The following is a 23,292-nucleotide window of genomic DNA, read 5'->3' on the forward strand; positions in this document are numbered from 1 at the left end:
AAATTGTGTTCATAACAATCCCAACATTTTTTAAAATTTATTGAAGTATAGTATAGTTGATTTACAATGTTGTGTTAATTTCTGTTGTACAGCAAAGTGACTCAGTTATACATATATATATTCTTTTTCATATTATTTTCCATTCTGGTTTATCACAGGATATTGAATATAGTTCCCTGTGCTATACAGTCAAGCCTCGTTGTTATCCATCCTTTATATATTAGTTTGCATCTGCTAATCCCAAGCTCCCAATCCTTCCATCCACCACCCCTCTCTCCCTTGGCAACCACAAGTCTGTTCTCTATGTCTGTGAGTCTGTTTCTCTTTCATAGATATGTTCATTTTTGTTGTACTTTAGATTCCACATATAAGTGATATCATATGGTATTTGTCTTTCTCTTTCTGACTTACTTTACTTAGTATGATAATTTCTAGGTCCATCCATGTTGCTGCAAATGACATTGTTTCATTCTTTTTAATGGCTGAATAATATTCCATTGTGTGTGTGTGTGTATATATATATATATATATATACACACACACACAGCATCTTTATCCATTTATCTGTCGATGGACATTTAGGTTGTTTCCATGTCTTGGCTATTGTATATAGTGCTGCTATGAACATAGGGGTGCATGTATATTTTAGAATTATAGTTTTGTCTGGATATATGCCTAGGAGTGGGATTGCTAAATCATATGGCAACTCTATTTTTAGTTTTTTGAGGAACCCTCTATACACTTTTCCATAATGGCTGCACCAGTTTACATTCCCATCAACAATGTAAGAGGGTTCCTTTTTTTCCACACCCTCTCCAACATTTATTATTTGTAGACTTTTTAATGATACCTATTCTGACCAGTGTGACGTGGTACCTCATTGTAGTTTTGATTTGCATTTCTCTAATAATTAGTGACGCTGAACATCTTTTTATGTGTCTGTTGGCCATCTGGATGTCTTCTTTGGAGAAATGTCTATTTAGTCTTCTGCCCATTTTTCAATTGAGTTGTTGAGTTGTGTATTTTGGAAATTAAGCCCTTGTCTGTCACATTATTTGAAAATATTTTCTCCTGGTCTGTAGGTTGCCTTTTCATTTTGTTTATGGTTTCCCTTGCTGTACAGAAGCTTGCAAGTTTGATTAGGTCCCATCTGTTTAGTTTTGCTTTTATTTCTATTGCCTTGGGAGACTGACCTAAGAAAACATTGGTACAATTTATGTCAGAGAATGTTTTGCCTATGTTCTCTTCTAGGAGTTTTATAGTGTCATGTCTTATATTTAAGTCTTTAAGCCATTTTCAGTTTATTTTTCTGTGTGGTGTGAGGGTGTGTTCTAACTTCATTGATTTACATGCATCTGTCCAACTTTCCCAACACCATTTGCTAAAGAGACTCTTTTCCCCATTGTATATTCTTGCCTTCTTTGTTGAAGATTAATTGTCCATAGGTGTGTGGGTTTATTTCTGGTCTCTCTATTCTGTTCCATTGATCCATATGTCTGTTTCTGTATCAATACCATGCTGTTTTGATTATTGAAGCTTGGCAGTATTGTCTGAAGTCTGGGTGGGTTATGCCTCCTGCTTTGTTCTTTTTCCTAAGAATTGCTTTGGCAATTCTGGGTCATTTATGGTTCCATATTAATTTTAGGATTGTTTGTTCTAGTTCTGTGAAAAACATCATGGGTAATTTCATAGGGATCACAATAAACCTGTAGATTGCTTTGGGTAGTATGGCCATTTTAACTATATTAATTCTTAGAATCCAAGAGCATGGAACATGCTGAATATCTTAACATCTCTTTTTTTGGATTTTAAATTGGTAAATGCACAAAGAGCTTTGACTTCTATTTCCAGGCCAATATCCATTTAACTACTAACTTTTGTACTTTTATCTCCACAGTATGTCTTGCATTTGCATCCATCAGCATAACTCCAGGACAAGACCTCTTAGTTCTCACTTGACTTTGGAAAAATCTCCTAATAGGTCTCCTTACTATATTTCACGATTCAACCTTCTCCAGTTTTAGTGTCTCAAAACACAGTTCTGACCTTATTGGTAGATGAATTCTCATTGCAAACTGTCCCTTGAAGTTTCCTAGATTCAATCTGCAGCCTATCTCTTTTCCTTTTTTTTTTTGCGGTACACGGACCTCTCACTGTTGCGGCCTCTCCCATTGCGGAGCACAGGCTCCGGACGCGCAGGCCCAGTGGCCATGGCTCATGGGCCCAGCCGCTCCGTCGCACGTGGGATCCTCCCGGACCGGGGCATGAAGCCGTGTCCCCTGCATCGGCAGGCGGACTCTCAACCCCTGCGCCACCAGGGAAGCCCTCTCTTTTCCTTTTATTTAGAAACATATACTCTCTAATCTAGGAAAACTGAACTAATTGCTGTTCCCTCAACATAATCTAACTTCTTCTTATCGTGCCTACCCTGATACTCTTTTCAACCTATACTTTGAAATTACCTTTATCCGTTACCATCAGTTAAATGTTATCTACTACCAAAACATGTCTTAAATTTCTACTCTCTACATAAAATATTTCCTAATAGTAACACTTGTACATAATTTCTTACTCCAAACTCCTAAGCCTTCAAAACTCTTTTTTTTTTTTTTTTTTTTGGGTGTGCCATGCAGCTTGTAGGATCTTAATTCTCCAACCAGGGATTGAATTCAGGCCCCCGCAGTGAAGGCACCAAGTCCTAACCACTGGAGTGCCAGGGAATTCCCTCAGAACTCTTTTTTGACTCACATTATAGTTATCTATATTCATCTCATATCAGTTTTACAGGATTTGCTTAATGTAAAAGGACTGTATCATATTAATCCCAACCCACGTTGAACTTTGCATAAAATAAATACAATTAAATAAACCTAGTGTCCTTAATAACTGATTGTGAAAAACCTACACATTTCTAAATATTACATATACCTAACAATATTTTCAAATCAGTACTTTCTTCTTTAGGCAACTTCTTTAAATATACCATTTATTTTGAAAGTTTAATAAATGAAGTAAACTTATAACTCTGGCCAGCCATTTATGTTAACTTTTGTTTCATTATTTAAAAAGCATTTGTACAACACACTGGGTCTTATTTCTTTTCACTGTCCTCCAGTTTATTTTTAAAGTAATGAAGATTTTTATTTTGTAAAAATAGTATTTATATAGGAAGAAAAATCATGATAAAAAACTTTCATTCCTGTGAGGAGTGAATAACATTTGCCTTTGCTTTATGAAAAATAAAATCAGTTCTTATTCAGGTTTGCTAAACATTTATTTATTAAGCAATCCAAATAATGTAGTTTCTAGAAAAAACTCAGCTCTCCTTAGACTGAATATCTATGCTATAATCTACACTGTTTGCATCAACAAATTATTTATAAAAGCTTCACTTTGCATGTTGCAACTTAAGTGATTGAAAAATGTAATAAATTTTTTTCAAATTAAAAAATTCATACATATTTATTGGAAAAAATTCTTCACTTACTTTTTACTCTTGGCCTTACTTTTCAAAGATAACCTTCATCAACTGTTGGTACATATCATTCCTGAATTTTATCTATATATGTCAAAATGTATTCACACATGTGTACTAACATACAGATATGCAAATATACATTCAGAGTACTATGCTGAACAATTGTTTTTAAATTTGGACAATAGTTTGCATGTCTAGGTATATATGAATGGTAATCACCCTAAATAATTACCTCCAAACAGTTTATACACAGCATTTTTTTTCTGATTTGTGTCATGAATGAAGCAATTTAAGAGAATCAGAGAAGATAGAATTGCCATGACTTATTTTTGCCACCCAGTTATTAAAAATAAACCAAAACTTCCCTAACACATTCCTAAGCATTTTGGATTCCCTAAACTCTCACTAGTAGACTTGGTGGAACTGTCTGGTATATTTATGACCTTCCTACAGACCAGAATAGATTCTACTCCAACGTGAGATTACAGTGAATGCTGTATATTAGCCACAGGGAATTCTTGCCTTCATCATGATCCATTATGGTTGGAATTTATTGCAAGCTAAGTTCTATCCATGCTACTAACAGTTGCATAGGGGACTAAAGTTGACAGTGACAAGAGTTCCAGGTGACCTGGTTATATCTAATCTATGGGCACTTAGTGCGACTAAGTGGCACTAAGTCAGAGCACACTACATCTGATCCTCTACTTACAAAGATTGTGACCTTTCTGTTCCATGCTAACACTGACTATAGAATTAGAAGTTGATATGGAATGGTTTTATAGGTCTCTCTCACAATATTTATAAGATAAATAACTTTAGAAGAACATAAATGATCACCTGATTGTCTTCTGAGAGGTGTGCCAAGGGCTAATAGTACAAGTATTTATTCTGTTTTTTACTTTACAATTGAAATATGCAGTATTTTTCTTAAAAAGCCTATTAAAGCAAAGACTTTAAAACTGGTAGTAAAAATGGAGGTCATATAATTTAAATTCTTTCCAGAATATTTCTAAGACCTAGTCTTTTTAAGTTACCTTTTAGTCTCAAGCTTGCAGATTTTCAGTGATGGGGCTTAATTTTTTGGATAGTCCATTCTATTCTGTCCCACTTGGATTAATAGAAAATCTCTACTTATATTGAAAACATATGCTTTGTAATACTTTTTATTTATTATTCTTATTTCTACACTCTGAGACTACAATGAATAAACTAATTTATCTTTTCATAACAACCATTCAGATGTCTGATGAACCTTGTGATTTTTAGTTTAAACATCTCAAATTTTATCACACATTCTCAGGATGATTAGACTTCACTTCATATTTGCCCATAAAATGGTGCTTATTGTAATCCACCTATCTCTTCATCTATTATTAATGCATATGAAGTAGTTTGTATTATTATTCTAGTAGTCCATTTACAGTGTTGGCATGTAAACTCATCTTTACATGCCAACTCAAAATTTTGTAAAACTCAAAATTTTGCAATTATATTTTCATATTAATGTTTGTAGCCACTTATTATTATATTTGGACAATTAACTTTTTTCTAATACAAATAAGATTACTTAAATTTATTATTGTAAAAGTGTAGATTTTTGATACTTATTATTCTGATAAGATGATTTTGAGCCTTGTCTTTTATCATTAAATGTAGTATATATCCTTCTGAACTTTGTAGCATTCACAGATTTTTACACACATGGCTTTAATACATTTATATATGTCAGTGATAAAAAGTGAATTGGGGCAGACATTAGAACTCAGATCTGTATGGTACTTCACTAGAGACCTTCCTCCATATGATAATGATGCTTCAAGTTATTCTTTCTAGATACAATTATTCAGCCAGGTACAATACAATTCGATTGCATTTCTCTTTATTGGCCATAAAAATATATTGATATTAAACAATGTTTTCTTCAGGTTAGGTATAGTTTCTACAACATTCTTCTCATTAGAAATGTGACATTTTTAATGAACCTATCCTAAGTTCCAGTAATCATTGCTATATCTTTAAATTGGTTTTAATCCAAATATTTAATAATTTGTTTTATAATTCAAGATTGTCAGTTTGTATTTTTTAGATTCATTTTTTTTTTACTTTTTTGGAGATTTAGCTTTTTATAAGTAAAAAATAGTTTATATCTGTTATGTGTTAATATGTGCCTAGCACAGGGTAAGCTCATATAACACTTATGATGATTATGTCATGTCAGTGTTTAGTATTATCCCCATTTTTAGAAATGAATAACTAAGCACAGAGAGAGTTTGCATCTAGATCATACAATTAGTAGGTTATGCAACTAAGGCTAGAAGCACAGCAGTGCAACTCGAGTAGTACTCAGTCATCTGTTCTAGACACAGTGCTAGTTACTGGGTAGAGAGATTTAGTCATGACCAAAATAACACCCCAGACTTTATGAAGCTTCCAGTACAGTAAAGGGAGACAAACTCAAACAAGTATATAAAATGTGTAATATGCCATGTGATGCATGAGAAATGCAGTAAAAACAGTAAATAAATAGGGGGAAGGTTGAAAGGACAGAGCAGACTGGAGGCATGGCATTCTAAACAGGGTGGTCAGAATAGATCATACTGATAGAATTATATGTAAAGAAAATTTTATAAACTCAAAAAAAAGAGATTTTAAAAATCACAAAGAAATATTCTGTGGCGTTAAATACTTTAACTCTAGAGTCAGAGATGTATGTATCCCACTTCTGCAAGCCCTTCATCATAGCACCTGAGTAATAAACGCCCCCTTGATGACAATTCTCCCCTTATAAGAATTTATCATAAAAAATAATTAAAGTTAGCACATATTTATGTACAGTATGTTTACCAAGGTATAAACATTTTGCTTGTAATGACAAAAATTGACAATAATAAACGTCTCATTATAAGTTTTTACTTAGACCAACTATGCTATAGACTTATGATGGAATACAAAATATAGCTTCATAGTAGTATACATCAAAGTGCTATAGAAAATCTATATTTGCAAACATGGGATGATATTCACGTGTGTGTGTGTGTGTATAAAACATGTATATTTGGAAAGAGGGAAAGATTAGCAAAATAAACATTTAACTGTATAGAATTAGGAAGTTTGATTGGGTTGTGAATGGATTCTCTTCTTTTGGTTATCTATATTTTAGTTTTTATCAGATATGAACATTTAATATTTTAGCAAAAATATAGATTTAAACAAATGATATACCATGTTATACAATCTCTCTATCCTATGTATATTATCATTAATACATTGTTTTTATAAATTAGAAGTTTATGTTATTGCTTCTTTGACTTTTGGAAGGACAAAATTTGTGGCATCCCATCAAATATCAGACATTAATTTTGTAATTGTGTTCATCACCAGTCTTCTAATTATGAGCATAATGCTACCTCAGACCCTATATTTTGAAAGTTAAACAATGAAATAATCATGATTGTCTTCACTTTTCCTTAAAATAAGGCAAAATAGATCAATTTTTATAGATCACTATCATTTAAAAGTGAATAAGCATAGAAGATTTTCTTAAACAAATACTTTGACAGTAATGAGATGCTTCAGTTTCAATTATTTTTTTAAAAAGATGCAATTTCTGTGTTGCAGCCTCCAATGAACATACACTCCATCGTGGTACAAGTTCAGTGCATCAACAAAAAAGTGGGTACTGTTATCTACCATGAAGTTCGAATCGTGGTGAGAGACAGAAATGACAACTCACCCACATTCAAGCATGAAAGCTACTACGCCACAGTGAATGAGGTCAGTTTCTATCCACCACTCTCTGCTTCCTTTTTATTGATATATGTAATTGACTGTATATTTTAAATATTTTGAAATTATTCCTCTATAATAACAATCTTAACTGTTTAATAATATCAAGAAAACATTTTAAAAAATAGTGCTTTAGAAGAAATAAGGTCTGAGTGACTTCTGATACGATTTCAGGAATTCACTTTGCTACAGGAAAAAAATTGATTTATTTATAATAATGGCCAAAATATTGGCATTTCTTAATCATTTTCAACAACTTAATGCCTGAATCTAAATACATACATGCTTCCTGAGGCTCAACAGGTGCTATTTATTCTCATTGTAAAATGAGGCAGATTTTTTTTTTTGTATCTTGAGGTGGTAGCAGTAATTCAATACTAGAAGAAAATATGTATTTGAGATTTTATTAATTTAAAGTTATTTTCTCAATTTTAAAATCAAGTTCTGGCATATTAAAAATATTTAAATATAAATCAAAGCTAAATTCTTATAAGAAAATCCTTATCAAGCTATTTAAAAATATTTTTAAAGTAGCATTATTGCTTTTATTAGAACATGCTTTTTTGTTGTTTCTTGTTTTACTTTGTTTTGTTTTCCCTTTGAACCAAAATCCATGGGCCAAGAACCCTTTTTATGTTATTTTTTGAAAATAGTGCTTACTCTATTAATATTTTGTAGAAAAAATATAAAATATTATTAAAAAATTATAAAATATTTCTGAAGTATCTCTAATATCATCTATTATGTGTACTTTAGACACACAAAAAATGAACTATATTTTTAATAGCCTATACTTTAGCAAATCATCTTTACCTCCATGTCTTTTTTTTTCTAATCTTAAAAAAATACGTACCTACTTTATACGAGGAAATCAGTATAATTTGGGTATTAAACACAGCATTGGGCCTATAACTTCTACATGCTTTTTGAAATATTTAAAATGTATCTTATTTACCTCAACATTCTTCTATTCACTAAAAATTGAAGAAATAATGTTTCCTGTAATCTGAGACTTTCTAGATTGTATTACTAAAAACAAAATAATAAATAAAAGAAATAAAAGCTTTTTAAAGTTTAACAGGCGAAATTACTTGTTAGTTAATGCTCGACCTTTTTGAGCTAACTTTACTTAATAGGCTTCTGCTAAAACAGACAAATGCTAATTAATGTAATTAATCATGTTACATGATTAATTATTTTAGCATCTAAAGTATATTTTTTGAATGAGATTTTGCTTTTTTTGTTTGAGTGCTAGCTTTGAGTGTAAACTGATAGATGAGTTATCTTAGGCAACATATCTAATTTTAAAATCCATTCCTGTACCATGTTTAACTGTTGTTGGATACATGTCTTTAGTTCATTTTTCATAAAGAAATTTATAATGTTCAATTTGAATTCAAAGTATCCTATGTAATTTGACTACTTCCACTCCCCCCTCCAATTTTTTTCAGCACCTTGCTGAAAACTAACCTTTTCAAATACTATTTTAATTGTGTCACTCTCCTATTCAAAAATTGTGTAATTTCTCATTATTATCAGGAAAAATGTCATCTGTCTCTACTGGCTGATTTTCAAGGCCTTCCATAATCTGACCTTTTGTCAATGTATTCTCTTTTTTTTTGTCAATGTATTCTTAACTTCAGTTTCTCTTTGATATTGCCTCATTCTGTTCAGATTAACTTCCTCATGTCTTACAAATATATTCATTTCTTTGGCTTTGCTCACACTGTTCAGTTTACTTAGAATGGAATCTTCCCTACCTTGCAAGTCTCCAAGTTTTATTCATCTTTTTAAATTTAACACATGATCTATTTCCATTTCTTATTTCTATACTCATCCCCAGCTATACACATTGATCAATCTTCAGTTTCTCCAAACTCTAAACTCCTATGTCATCTGGATAAATGTTAGTGATACAATTTATAGAAACATTAAACATTTTATCTTAAACATTATTTGTAGAGGCAAGATTTCTTTACAAAGCTGCCTAATTATGGTTTTCTCTCAATGTATTTCCTAAAGACAACTGAGGGAATCCTATCCCACTGTTACTATGGTCATATATTCTATGGTTTGATTATTTAGAGTGTGTGTAATTGATGATATTTTCCTCCATTGATTTTGCTCATACTCTCTCATATCTATTTTCTTGTAAAGAATCCAAACTTTATTTAAACATCAAAACATAATTATAAGAAAAAATGAAATTTAGCTATTTTTCTCATCTTTCATTTATCTGAGTAGTTCTTAGTTTAATTGGCTTGAATGAGTTTATCTTTATATCTATATCCATATCTCTCCACTGGGAAAATAAATTGCAATTTTATATATACCCATATGTATATATGTGTATGTATATATGTATGTGTGCGTGTGTATATATACTATGTATGTCTGTTTATATATATATATATATATATACAATGCAACTACAGTGCTGCCTGTAAAATAAAATTAAGTAAAATACATTTTACTCTGTGCAAGATTGCAAGATATTTTCCATGCTATTTCTTCTTTTAGTATAAGACATGCAGTTAATGCAGTTAAGACTAGAATGATCTAAATGCTTTTCCAAAAAACAAAAATCATTCAGGGTTTAAGAGATTGTTGGTGTGAAAATATTTTACACTTCATCAGAATACAAAAGATAGGTACGAAGTCATCATCACAGATTTATAAAAGAAGCTTCTAAAGTTAAAGTCCTGATTAGTCACTCTCCTTATTAACTGTGAGAAAACCAAGACCTGGAGCAGCACATGAATTGGCTACCAAGGTTTAAATTCTTTGTTTGTGAGACATAAAGCATTGCAAGTATTTTTTTTTTTTTCTCTCTGGGTAATTGGAGACTCTCAATTAGTTTTGGATAATTGTATCATTAAGTAATTAGTCTTGTTGGTTCAAAGAACAAATTGCAAAGTCTAATTGCTGCTGATTATTCTTAAGTAATTTTTGGAAGATAAATATTTTCTGGCAGTGATGTCTTTGGTAACACATGCATCCAATTTCAAAAAATTCCTTTTGACATAGTAAAAAGTAAACCAGGGCAAGTCAAGGCACACATAGTGTTTTCTTGCGCCTGTGAAGAATTAATCTCAGGATAATATAGAGGTTATATTTGTCCTGGTCTTTAATGATCTCATTACAGATGGGCAATTTTTTTAGTCAATATTAATTTGTTCTTTTTGTCACCTTGAATATCACTCTAAATATACTTTGCTGCTGTGACATGATGTGATTTATTGGAGATAATTTGTTGGCACTTTCTGAAAGAATGTTTCCTTGCATTTCTCTTGACAGGTAGATGGTTTACAGTCAGAAAGAAAGAAAGAGAGAAAGGAAGGAAGGGAGGAAGGGACCATATATTGTGTAGTAATGTAGTATTTACTGTTGAAAAAATTTGCATGTAAGTGGACCTGTACCGTTCAAACACATGCTGTTCAAGGGTCAAGGGTATATATAAAAATTCTGAACTCTATTTCTTTGTTCCCGGAAACTTGGAGAAATAGAGTTCAGATGTAATTATAAGGTTGGACTCAAGGAAATTGCCAATGTTCAACTATTTTTGATGTATAAAAATGGCAATTGAATAATATTCTATAAATAAAAAAGTGTCTTAAATAAAATTTCATGCCACTGTATTATGGTAATGTTTCTATTTTGGCCTTATACTAATCAAAAATACATACTTCATGTCTGTTTTCAGCACTGTTGTCTCCTGATGGTGTTTTGAATTTATTTGGTGAACTGTTTCTACGATCACTTAAGTTTTGTTTAACTTAGTAGACCTTATTTTCATGGATTGCTACTGACTTAAATATAAGGAGTTCTGTATAACAAGCTTAAATTAAGAAAGGATTGAATCGAAGGAGATGAAACTGAAGAACAAGTTGGGGTCAGATCCTGAAAGGCACCATCAGTTATAAAGAGGAGCTTTAGGCAATAAGGGAACAGTAAATGGCTTAGAATATAAGTGCATTCAGATTTGCCAATTTATGATAGCATTCTCACAGCTGGATGGAGAATTTTTTGAAGAGGTGAGCTGAAAAGAGATGCAAGGTAAAAATCTTGAACTGAATAAAAATGGAAAAAGAGGGTGTATAGGAAGGATATTAGGTGGATAACTTCATGAGAAAAGATGACCTGTTAATTGCAGAGGGTAAAGGAGAAAAGTGTAGACACTATATATACTGTTTAGATTACCTTTGAGGTTCTGGCTTAAAATATAGCAGGATCTTACTGAGAGAATATATTAGAGAAGAACACTTTTGGGAAGATTTGCAATCTGAGGAGAATATCAGTTGTTGCAACCCAGCATGGAATGTCTTTAGGTCTCGAATAGTCCATGTCGAATAGACATAAAGATTTGTGAACCACAGTGAGTAAACCTAAATTAAGATTGCCTAAGTGAGGTGTTTTGCTTTGTTTGTGATTTTGCAGAATATGACAGATAGTAGGTATCAATAAAAATCAAAGTAGTACGAGAATGAGGGGGTATTGATGCCAAAGATATATATATATATATATATATCTTGTTTTAAGTATATAACTTTACATGATATGTATGTATATCTTTATATATCATGTAAAGATATATACTTAAAGCATAAGAACACTAATTATAAACCAGGAGATAACTGACAAATACAGTCTAATGTTTTTGTTGCCTAGAACATGAATGAAATAATGAATAATATACATATTAATCAAACAAAATAAAGAAAGGGAACAAACAAAAAAGAACATAGAATAGGTAGGAAAAATATGAACACTTACTAAGAGTGTTCAAAATAAAAGTATTCATCTTGTACAAAAATTACATTAAAAGTAAAGGGGGGCTTCCCTGGTGGTGCAGTGGTTGAGAGTCCGCCTGCCAATGCAGGGGACATGGGTTCGTGCCCCGGTCCAGGAGGGTCCCACATGCCACGGAGCGGCTAGCTCCGTGAGCCATGGCCGCTGAACCTGCGCATCTGGAGCCTGTGCTCCACAATGGGAGAGGCCACAACAGTAAGAGGCCCGCGTACCGCCAAAAAAAAAAAAAAAAAAAAAAAAAGTAAAGGGGAAAATACTCAAATTGAAAAACAAAGTTTTCAGACTAGATTAAAAAATAATGTCAAGGATTGGTTCAAGATGGCGGAGTAGAAGGATGTGCTATCACTCCCTCTTTCGAGAACAACAAAATCACAACTAATTGCTGAACAATCATTGACAGGATGACACTAGAACTCACCAAAAAAGATACCCCACATCCAAAGACAAAGGAGAAGCAAAAACGGGACAGTAGGAGGGGCACAATCACAATAAAATCAAATCCCGTAACTGCTGAGTGGGTGACTCACAAACTGGAGAACACTTACACCACAGAAGTCCACCCACTGGAGTGAAGGTTCTGAGCCCCACGTCAGGCTTCCCAACCTGGGGGTCCGGCAATGGAGGGAGGAATTCCTAGAGAATCATACTTTGAAGCCTAGCGGGATTTGATTTCAGGACATTGACAATACTGGGGGAAACAGAGACTCCACTCTTGGAGGGCACACACAAAGTAGTGTGTGCAGTGGGACCCAGGGGAAGGAGCAGTGACCCCATAGGAGACTGAACCAGACGTACCTGCTAGTGTTGGAGGGTCTCCTGCAGAGGCAGGGGGTGGCTGTGCCTCACTGTGAGGAAAATGACACTGGCAGCAGAAGTTCTGGGAAGTACTCCTTGACGTGAGCCCTCCCAAAGTCCTCCATTAGCCCCACCAAAGAGACCGGGTAGGCTCCAATGTTTCATCACCTCAGGCCAAACAACCAACAGGGAGGGAACCCAGCACCCACCCATCAGCAGTCAAGTGGATTAAAGTTTTACTGAGCTCTGCCCACCAGAGCAACAGCCAGCTTTGCCCACCACCAGTCCCTCCCATCAGGAAACTTGCACAATCCTCTTATATAGCCTCATCCACCAGAGGGCAGACAGCAGAAGCAAGAAGAACTACAATCCTGCAACCTGTGGAACAAACACCACATTCACAGAAAGAGGGACAAGGTGAAAAGGCAGAGGGCCATGTACCAAATGAAGGAACAAGATAAAACCCCAGAAAAACAACTAAATGAAGTGGAGATAGGCAAGCTTCCAGAAAAAGAATTCAGAATAATGATAGTGAAGATGATCCAGGACCTTGGAAAAAGAATGGAGGCAAAGATGGAGAAGATGTAAGAAATGTTTAACAAAGACCTAGGAGGATTAAAGAACAAGCAACAGAGATGAACAATACAATAATTGAAATGAAAAAATACACTAGAAGGAATCAATAGCAGAATAACTGAGAGAGAAGAATGGATAAGTGACCTGGAAGAAAGAATGGTGGAATTCACTGCTGCAGAACAAAATAAAGAAAAAAAAAATGAAAAGAAATGAAGATAGCCTAAGAGATATCTGGGATAACATTAAATGCCACAACATTCTTGTTATAGGGGTCCCAGAAGGAGAAGAAGGAGAGAAAGTACCCGAGAAAATATTTGAAGAGATTATAGTTGAAAACTTCCCTAACAGGGGACAGGAAGTAGCCACCCAAGTCCAGGAAGCACAGAGAGTCCCATACAGGATAAACCCAAAGAGAAACACGCCGAGACACACAGTAATCAAATTGGCAAAAATTAAAGACAGAGAAAAATTGTTGAAAGCAGCAAGGGAAAAATGACAAATAACATACAAGGGAACTCCCATAAGGTCAACAGCTGATTTCTCAGCAGAAACTCTACAAGCCAGAACGGAGTGGGAGTGGCATGATATATTTAAAGTGATGAAAGAGAAGAACCTACAACCAAGATTACTCTAACCAGCAAGGATCTCATTCAGATTTGATGAAGAAATTAAAAGCTTTACAGACAAGCAAAAGCTAAGAGAATTCAGCACCACCAAACCAGCTTTACAACAAATGCTAAAGTAAGTTCTCTAGGCAGGAAACACAAGAGCAGGAAAAGACCTATAATAACAAACCTATAACAATTAAGAAAATGGTAGTAGGAATATACATATTGATAATTACCTTAAATTTAAATGGATTAAAAGCACCAACCAAAAAGCATAGATTGGCTGAATGGATACAAAAACAAGACCCATATATATGCTGTCTACAAGAGACCACTTCAGACCTAGGGACACATACAGACTGAAAGTGAGGAGACAGAAAAAGATATTCCATGCAAATAGAAATCAAAAGAAAGCTAGAGTAGCAGTTCTCATATCAGACAAAGTAGACTTTAAAATAAAGACTATTACAAAAGACAAAGAAGGACACTACATAATGATCAAGGAATAAATCCAAGAAGAAGATATAACAATTATAAATATTTATGCACCCAACACAGGAGCACCTCAATACATAAGGCAAATGCTAACGTCCATAAAAGGGGAAATCGACAGTAACACAATAATAGTAGGGAACTTTAACACCCCACTTTCACCAATGGACAGATCATCCAAAATGAAAATAAATAAGGAAACACAAGCTTTAAATGACACATTAAACAAGATGGACTTAATTGATATTTATAGGACAGTCTAAACAAAAACAACAGAATACACTTTCTTCTCAAGTGCTCATGGAACATTCTCCAGGATAGATCATATCTTGGGTTACAAATCAGGCCTTGGTAATTTATGAATATTGAAGCTGTATCAAGTATCTTTTCTGACCACAATGCTATGAGACTAGATATCAATTACAGAAAAAAAAAGCTGTAAAGAATGCAAGCATATGGAGGCTAAACAATACTAAATAACCAAGAGATCACTGAATAAGTCAAAGAGGAAATCAAAAATACCTAGAAAGAAATGACAATGAAAACACGACAACCCAAAACCTATGGGATGCAGCAAAAGTAGTTCTAAGAGGGAAGTTTTTAGCAATAAAGTCCTACCTCAAGAAACAAGAAAAATCTCAAATCAACAACCTAACCTTACACCTAAAGCAGTTAGAGAAAGAAGAACAAAAGAACCCCAAAGTTAGCAGAATGAAGAAAAAGAAATAAAAGGAATCCTAATCAGAAAAGAAGTAAAAGTGTCACTGTTTGCAGATGACATGATATTATACATGGAGAATACTAAAGATGCTGCCAGAAAACTACTAGAACTAATCAATGAATTTGGTAATGTAGCAGGATACAAAATTAATGCACAGAAATCTCTTGCATTTCTATACACTAATGATGAAAAATCTGAAAGAGAAATTGAGGAAACACTGCCATTTACCATTGCAACAAAATGAATAAATTACCTAAGTATAAACCTACCTAAGGAGACAAAAGTCCTGTATGCAGAAAACTATAAGACACTGATGAGAGAAATCAAAGATGACACAAACAGATGGAGAGATATACCATGTTCTTGGATTGGAAGAATCAAAATTGTGAAAATGACCATACTACACAAAGAAATCTACAGATTCACTGCAATCCCTATCAAACTACCGATGGCATTTTTCACAGAACTAGAACAAAAAAATTCACAATTTGTATGGAAACACAAAAGACCCTGAATAACCAAAGCAATCTTGAGAAAGAAAAACAACTGGAGGAATCAGGCTCCCTGACTTCAGACTATACTACAAAAGGGAACCCTCTTGCACTGTTATTGGGAATGTAAATCGATACAGCCACTATGGTGAACAGTATGGCGGTTCCTTAAAAAACTAAAAATAGAACTACCATATGACTCAGCAATCCCACTACTGGGCATATACCCTGAGAAAACCATAATTCAAAGAGGGACATGGGGCTTCCCTGGTGGCGCAGTGGTTGAGAGTCTGCCTGCCAATGCAGGGGACACAGGTTCGTACCCCGGTCCGGGAAGATCCCACGTGCTGCGGAGTGGCTGGGCCCGTGAGCCATGGCCACTGAGCCTGTGCATCTGGAGCCTGTGCTCTGCAATGGGAGAGGCCACAACAGTGAGAGGCCTGCGTACCGCAAAAAAAACAAAAACAAAAAACAAACAAAAAAAAAACATGTACCACAGTGTTCATTGCAGCACTATTTACAATAGCCAGGACATGGAAGCAACATAAGTGTCCAATGACAGATGAATGGATAAAAAAAGATGTGGCACATATATACAATGGAATATTACTCAGCCATAAAAAGAAATGAAATTGAACTATTTGTAGTGAGGTGGATGGACCTAGAGTCTGTCATACAGAGTGAAGTAAGTCAGAAAGGGAAAATCAAATACTGTATGTTAACACATATATATGCAGTCTAAAAAAGAATGGTTCTGATGAACCTAGGGGCAGGACAGGAATAAAGATGCAGACCTACTGGAGAATGGACTTGAGGACACAGAGAGGGGGAAGGGTAAGCTGGGACAAAGTGAGAGAATGGCATGGACATATATACACTACCAAATGTAAAATAGATAGCTAGTGGGAAGCATCCACATAGCACAGGGAGATCAGCTCGGTGCTTTGTGGCCACCTGGAGCAGTGGGATAGGGTGGGTGGGAGGGAGATGCAAGAGGGAGTGGATATGGGGATTATATATGTACGTATAGCTGATTCACTTTGTTTTACAGTAGAAACTAACACAACATTGTAAAGCAATTATACTCCAATAAAGATGTTAAAAAAAAAAGAAAAGAAAGGTAAACAAGTAGATACCCTGTGACTCAGCAGCTCTGCTCTTGTGGTACATATGTCTACCAGAAAGCATGTATAAGGAGATTTGTTGATGATATTTCCATAATAATCTAAAACTGGAGGCAACTCAAGTGTCCAACTATGATAGAGCTGGTTTACCATTTTTTAAATTGCATTTATCTTTTTAAAAAATTTCTCTATGTTTTAGTTTCCTCATGTAGAAACTGGGAATGAAAATATTAGAAACCTACCTTATAGTGTTTAATGAATACATGTAATAAATCTTAAAAAAGGAAAGAAAAATAAGTCCACAGATTTTAGTTTATAGCACCTCACCTGTATATTTTATAACTAATTTAAAAAATCTGAAATTAGTTGATCACTTATTTAAACCTGGTATTATATATGGATATATATACATATATATATGTGTGTGTATATATGTGTGTGTGTATATATATATATATATGTATATATTTGTTTATTTTATATCTACCCTGTTAGAATATCTACCCTGTTAGGATCACTATTAGAGCTAGCACTTTGTTTTGTTATTTGAGTAGAACAGTACCTGACACATTGTAGGAGTTCCATAAATAGACTTCTCAATGAAGCAGAAATGGAACAATCATGAAACAGGAAAGTATTATTTAACATATATGTTCACTTTGATTTTTCCTGAGATAAGAATGATTTAGAAAGTAAGAGTTTGTTTTGAGTTAAATTTGAGAAGCTTATACATGGAAAGTATTTTAGAAAGGAGTAAAATCTTTCTAGATGATTGTGATAAATTATATAGGGTGACACAACAGTGATGACAAAAAAAGAAACCCCAGTTTTTTTTTCTTTTAACCTGGTAAATATGAGTATTTGAATTATAGTACTGTTTACGTAGGTCTAGGGGGATGTTACGTATTTATATGAATTAGAGCCCTTTTTTTCGTAACTCTAGGGGCAAATTATGTATTTATTTGGATATGACTATTGCACTGCTTAAGAATCTTTACCATACTTTTCATGTCCCAGAAAAAGTAGTCATATTTATTAAGTAACATTAATATGACTCCCCTTAGTCGAAATGTCTTTTTATCTCAACAAGATTTTTCTACATGCACAGTTTTATGAAGCTCAGATGCAAGGGGTACCAAAAGAATCACAGTCAATTTAATAAATTGTGTTTGATCAAGTTCTCTAAGTTCTTAATAATAGGAAACTTTAAAGGATGCTTCATAAATCTGAATTTAAAATGCCATTTACAATTTGGGAAGGTAAAGGTTAGCAGTTGAAACAACCTTAGGTTTCAGGAACAGTCAAGTTGTTTCATAACTGTTGATGTTACAAGTATATCACAAATTATGTCCTGGTTAACATCTTAAAAGACTGTAAACTTTAGAGTTTTTTTTTTTTTTTTTTTTTTTTTTTTTGTGGTACGTGGGCCTCTCACTGTTGTGGCCTCTCCCGTTGTGGAGCACAGGCTCCGGACGTGCAGGCTGAGCGGCCATGGCTCACGGGCCCAGCCGCTCTGCAGCATATGGGATCTTCCCGGACCGGGGCATGAACCTGTGTCCCCTGCATCGGCAGGCGGACCCTCAACCACTGGGCCACCAGGGAAGACTTGTAAACATTAGATTTTGAATAATTTTAGTATTTATTTTTCTTCTTTGATTTTTTCACATGCTCATTAGGAACTAACTTGACACCAGATTAATTTTAAATTTGTTCTTATCTAAAATTAGTTAACAGATTTCTGCATAGATCTTTTGCCAATTTAGTAGCATCATATATCCTGATGTTGAATGGAATCAGGACGGATTAGAACAGTATTGACTGATTAATTCTAATAGTTATCATTTATGAATGCTAAGTGTTTTCCATGAAACATCTTATTTAAAACTTACTTGTACCTACACACAGACTCAAATTATTTGTGTGTATTGTTTTCATTTTACACAATAAGATGAAAAAGTACTGAGACAGAAAAGCATTTATTAATTTGCCCAAGATCTCATGGCTCCTAAGTGGCAGATCTAAGTGAGAAACTGAGGCAGTCTCACTCCAAAACACAGTGCTTGATCACCATATTGTACAAGTGCATCAGGCAAGAAAATGACAGAGCTCAGATGCATAAAGGAAGAGTAAGGAGTAAATAACACCATTAATCTGAAGAGTGTTATTACTAATTTGAAAAAAGTTACACTTGCTTTTTTGGTCTAAATTATCATCTCAATTCACAATTTCGTAAATAATCATGTGCTAGGTAGAGTTTTAAGAGAAAGGAACACAGCCTTTGGAATATATGTATTACTTTTTATAGAATGATTTTAAGTTCATGAAGAATTATAAAAAGTAACCCAATGATGAGTATATCAAGATGAACATCTTGCCCAACTACATGTAGATTAGTGGGCATACCCTAGAGGGTATTTCATGGTAGCTGGTATCATATGCTGGTTTAATTAGAATTTTTATTTTACTTCAGATGTTGTTATATCTCTTTCTCCTGATGCGGCATGATCATGTCTTTCAACAGTACCTGTTAATAAGGTTAATATGCTAGTTATTTTTTTTTAAAAAGGGACTCTGAAATGTTTTGATTTTTTCCTAAGGTTTAAGTGAATGATTAAAAACATTTTAATGATCAAACCCATCAGCAGGAACCCAAAGCTGAACTTCAGCCAAATTAAACCATAGGAAAAGATGAGACCCTCTCTCTTGCTCTATTTTGTTCTCTCATTTGTTCTTTCTCTCCTTCTCTCCCTCCCTCCCTCTCTCTCTCTCTTTCTGTCTCCCTTATTTTTTGGCTAACAGTTGCCTCAAGTGTATGTTATATATTTATAAGAACTAAATGTAATATAAATAAAGTTTTATTATCCTTAAAAATATTTTTATAGTAAATGATATGTTTAAGTCTTAGACTTTATTATAATGAAAATGATTATGGAAATGTTCTGTTTATGTTCACATTTTCTACCATTTATGTAAACAACATCAGAAATAATTAGACCTAAATAACATTTTAATAGAAGTAATAGAGTTCCATATAACCCACATCCAAATTCCCCAATTCTTAATATCTTTCATTAGTATGCTACATATTTTAACAACTACTGAACCAACAGTGAAGCATTGCTGTTAACTCAAATCCATACTTTATTTAGATTTCCTTAGTTTTAGTAGTCTTTTTTCTTGTCCCAGGACCCCATCTCTGATACTATAGTACTATCAGTCATCGTGTCTCTTTAGTCTTCTCTAGACTATATCTGTTTTTACTTTCTTTGTTTTTGATGACAGTTTTGAAGAGTACTGGTCAGATAATCTTACTTTCTAATAGATAAATGAACAGAGATGTGTGTGTATACACATACATGCATATACACATATATATAAATGTCATACAGTATATTGTTTATTTGTATATGACAATATAGTCAAATATATATCATATATAGATATATAACTATTTTTTAAGGTAAATTTATTTATTTATTTTTGGCTGCATTGGGTCTTCATTGCTACACGCATTCTTTCTCTAGTTGTGGCGAGTGGGGGCTACTCTTCGCTGCGGTGGGCATGCTTCTCATTGCGGTGGCTTCTTTTGTTGTGGAGCACGGGCTCTAGGCACCCGGGCTTCAGTAGTTGTGGCATGCAGGCTCAGTAGTTGTGGCTCGCAGGCTCTAGAGCACAGGCTTAGTAGTTGTGGCGCATGGGCTTAGTTGCTCCGCAGCACGTGGGATCGAACCAGTGTCCCCTGCATTGGCAGAATTCTTAACCACTGCGCCACCAGGGGAGTTCCACCTATTTTTCTATACCAATGAAGAGTAAGTTGCACATATGAAACCCCTTAAATTCTTAACATTTCATTGTGTATTTCCTACAAACACAGATACCCATCTATATAACTGCAATATAACCATCAAAATCAGGAAATTACATTAATGCAATATTAGTATGTAATCTACAGATGCCAAATTTTGCTGATTTTTTTTCCAATAAGGTCCTTTATAGGTCAGAGATTCAACCTAAGGTCACACATTGCATTTAGTTGCCATGTCTTTCTAGTCTCAATCTTAGTTCCTTAATAGTTCCTTGACTTTAATGACCTTAATAATTTCCAGGAGTGGGACAGTTTATAGAATATTTCTCAATTTAGAATTACCTAATATTTCCTCATGATTATAGATTTTGTTCAGAAATACCACAAAAGTGATAGCATGTTCTTCATAGTATGTAACAAAAGAGTCTCACAATATCAGTGTGTCCCATTTCTGGTAATGATAGCTTTTATCATGTTGGAAAGACAGTGTTTGCCAGGTTTTTCTACTATATGTATTCATTTTTGTATACTTAATAATTAACAAGTAATTAAAACTATTTTGTGGAAAACGACTTTAAGACTTTGTAAACATCCTGTTCCTCATCAAACCTTCACCTAACATTTTTGTTAGTGATTTATGAAACATTGAATTTTTGAAAACCATTGATGAAAATGCAAATTACTGTGGTTGGATATATTTTCTTCCTTCTCTTTGCCCCTTGAGCATTTACTGAGTGCTTTTTCAGACATTATGCGATACACTAGCAATAAAGTTTTGATTACTAATGAAAAGGTTAGCGTGCTGAAATGGTGAATTTGGGGATTCATGAAATAATTTACTTGCTGAGAACCAACCTGTTTTCAATAGCAGTAATTATTTAATACAAGTTTTCTGAAACACAGGCACAAGCTAAATTGGATTTCTTTGTCTTTCTGTAAAATATATCAAAAGTATTTTTCCTTAGGGCCAAACATAAATTATCTTTGATGTAATACATCATCCAAATTGTATCATTTCGGATTACTGTATATCTTGGTTTTGTTATGTGCCAAATTATATTTATTTCCTCTTTCATTTCCTTTTCTTCTCAAAAGTTTCTTAATAGCAAATTGCAAAATTTTTGAAATAATATATTTCACAGTGCTTGAGAATTAACACTTCGAAGCCAGACAATCTGTGTTGCAGTCCTTATCTACCAAATATTAGAAGTATGACATCAGGCAGAAGTTCTCAGCCTTGGATTCCTTAACTGTAAAATAAATATAATAACAAAAAATAATGTTAAAAAGTTGTATTGAGGATTATAAGAGATAATGCTTTTAAAATACTTAGTATAGGTTCTGGCCATCTTACAAGTCATCTCTGCCTTGGAAGTATGCTTTTTAGAAATAGTTATATTTCTATAACTATTTTTTAAAACCAAGGGGGTCTTCGAAATGAAATGCAAAAATAAATTTGTAAACAGGCAGTAATTAGTGGAACACTGTTGAGAACTTCAGCTTTTTCTCACAATGGTGAAATGTCTCTGAATCTATTCAATTTGAGCTTTCACTTTCCTGATCAAATTTTTAGTTCTGTGCTATTCTTTCACATTTCATTGTGACTATATCATCTGTTTCCATTTAATATATGTATTTCTGAACATCTGTTCTTCTCAGAGCCATTCTGGTAGATCTAAATGTACAGATGGTCTCCATGATGAAGCATAACAGAGAGATTCCATATATAGTTAAGAATATTTTCTACACGTTTTATATCTGTTTTCTTTATAATTTCTAGATATAATAAGGTGATTTTTTTTAACAAGGAAAGGTTTATTTTATTTTAATGTATAAATAGTTTCAAACTTACAGAAACATTATAAGAATAATACAAGCTTTTTCTCCAAACCATTTGAGAGTGTTACTGAAAAGAGTCTTTCTTACCCCAAATACTTTAGTGTATATTTCGAACACATAAGGATATTCTCCCACATAACAGTACAGCCATCAGAAATCAGGAAATGAACACTGATACATTACTACTTCTGATCCATAGTTACCATTCCAGCTCCATCAGTTATCCATATAATGTCTTTCTTTTTTTCCACAATGCATTAGTTATAAACATTTATTGAATTCATATTCTATGAAGACATTGTCCTTGGCCTCAAGGAGTCGACTATATTGGTAGTTTATAATCTTTTCTTTTTTGGTTTATAACATTATGTATTTCATGTGTTATATTTTGACTTCTGTATACACTACAGTGTGCTCACCACCTAAAGTTTAGTTTCCATCCATCACCATACTATTGACTCCCTTTATCAATTTTGCCCTTTCTCTATCCCCTTTTTCCTTTGGTAATCATGACTCTGTTCTCTATATCTATGTGTTTGTTCTTGTTTGGTTTGTTCATTTAAATTTTTTTTTTTTGCGGTACACGGGCCTCTCACTGTTGTGGCCTCTCCCGTTGCGGAGCACAGGCTCCGGACGCGCAGGCTCAGCGGCCATGGCTCACAGGCCTAACCGCTCCGTGGCATGTGGGATCTTCCCAGACCGGGGCATGAACCCGTGTCCCCTGCATTGGCAGGTGGACTCTCAACCACTGCGCCACCAGGGAAG

The 23,292-nt window shown here is 33.9% G+C and overlaps 1 protein-coding gene across 7 annotated transcripts in view; it reads left to right on the plus strand.

Annotated features, from left to right (window-relative positions):
* The window catches only part of PCDH15 (protocadherin related 15), a gene marked incomplete at both ends in the record, with an annotated part of 736,996 nt that overhangs the window by 277,183 nt on the left and 436,521 nt on the right, over window positions 1-23,292 (plus strand). For all 7 annotated transcript variants that reach the window (XM_079712493.1, XM_079712490.1, XM_079712491.1 and 4 more), the window contains one exon: window positions 7,100-7,255. In XM_079712493.1, the coding sequence (XP_079568619.1) occupies window positions 7,100-7,255 (156 nt within the window). The remainder of the gene's footprint in view (window positions 1-7,099; window positions 7,256-23,292) is intronic.

Source organism: Hyperoodon ampullatus (genome assembly GCF_949752795.1).
Source record: "Hyperoodon ampullatus genome assembly, chromosome: 1".
Taxonomy (NCBI): Eukaryota; Metazoa; Chordata; class Mammalia; order Artiodactyla; family Ziphiidae; genus Hyperoodon; species Hyperoodon ampullatus.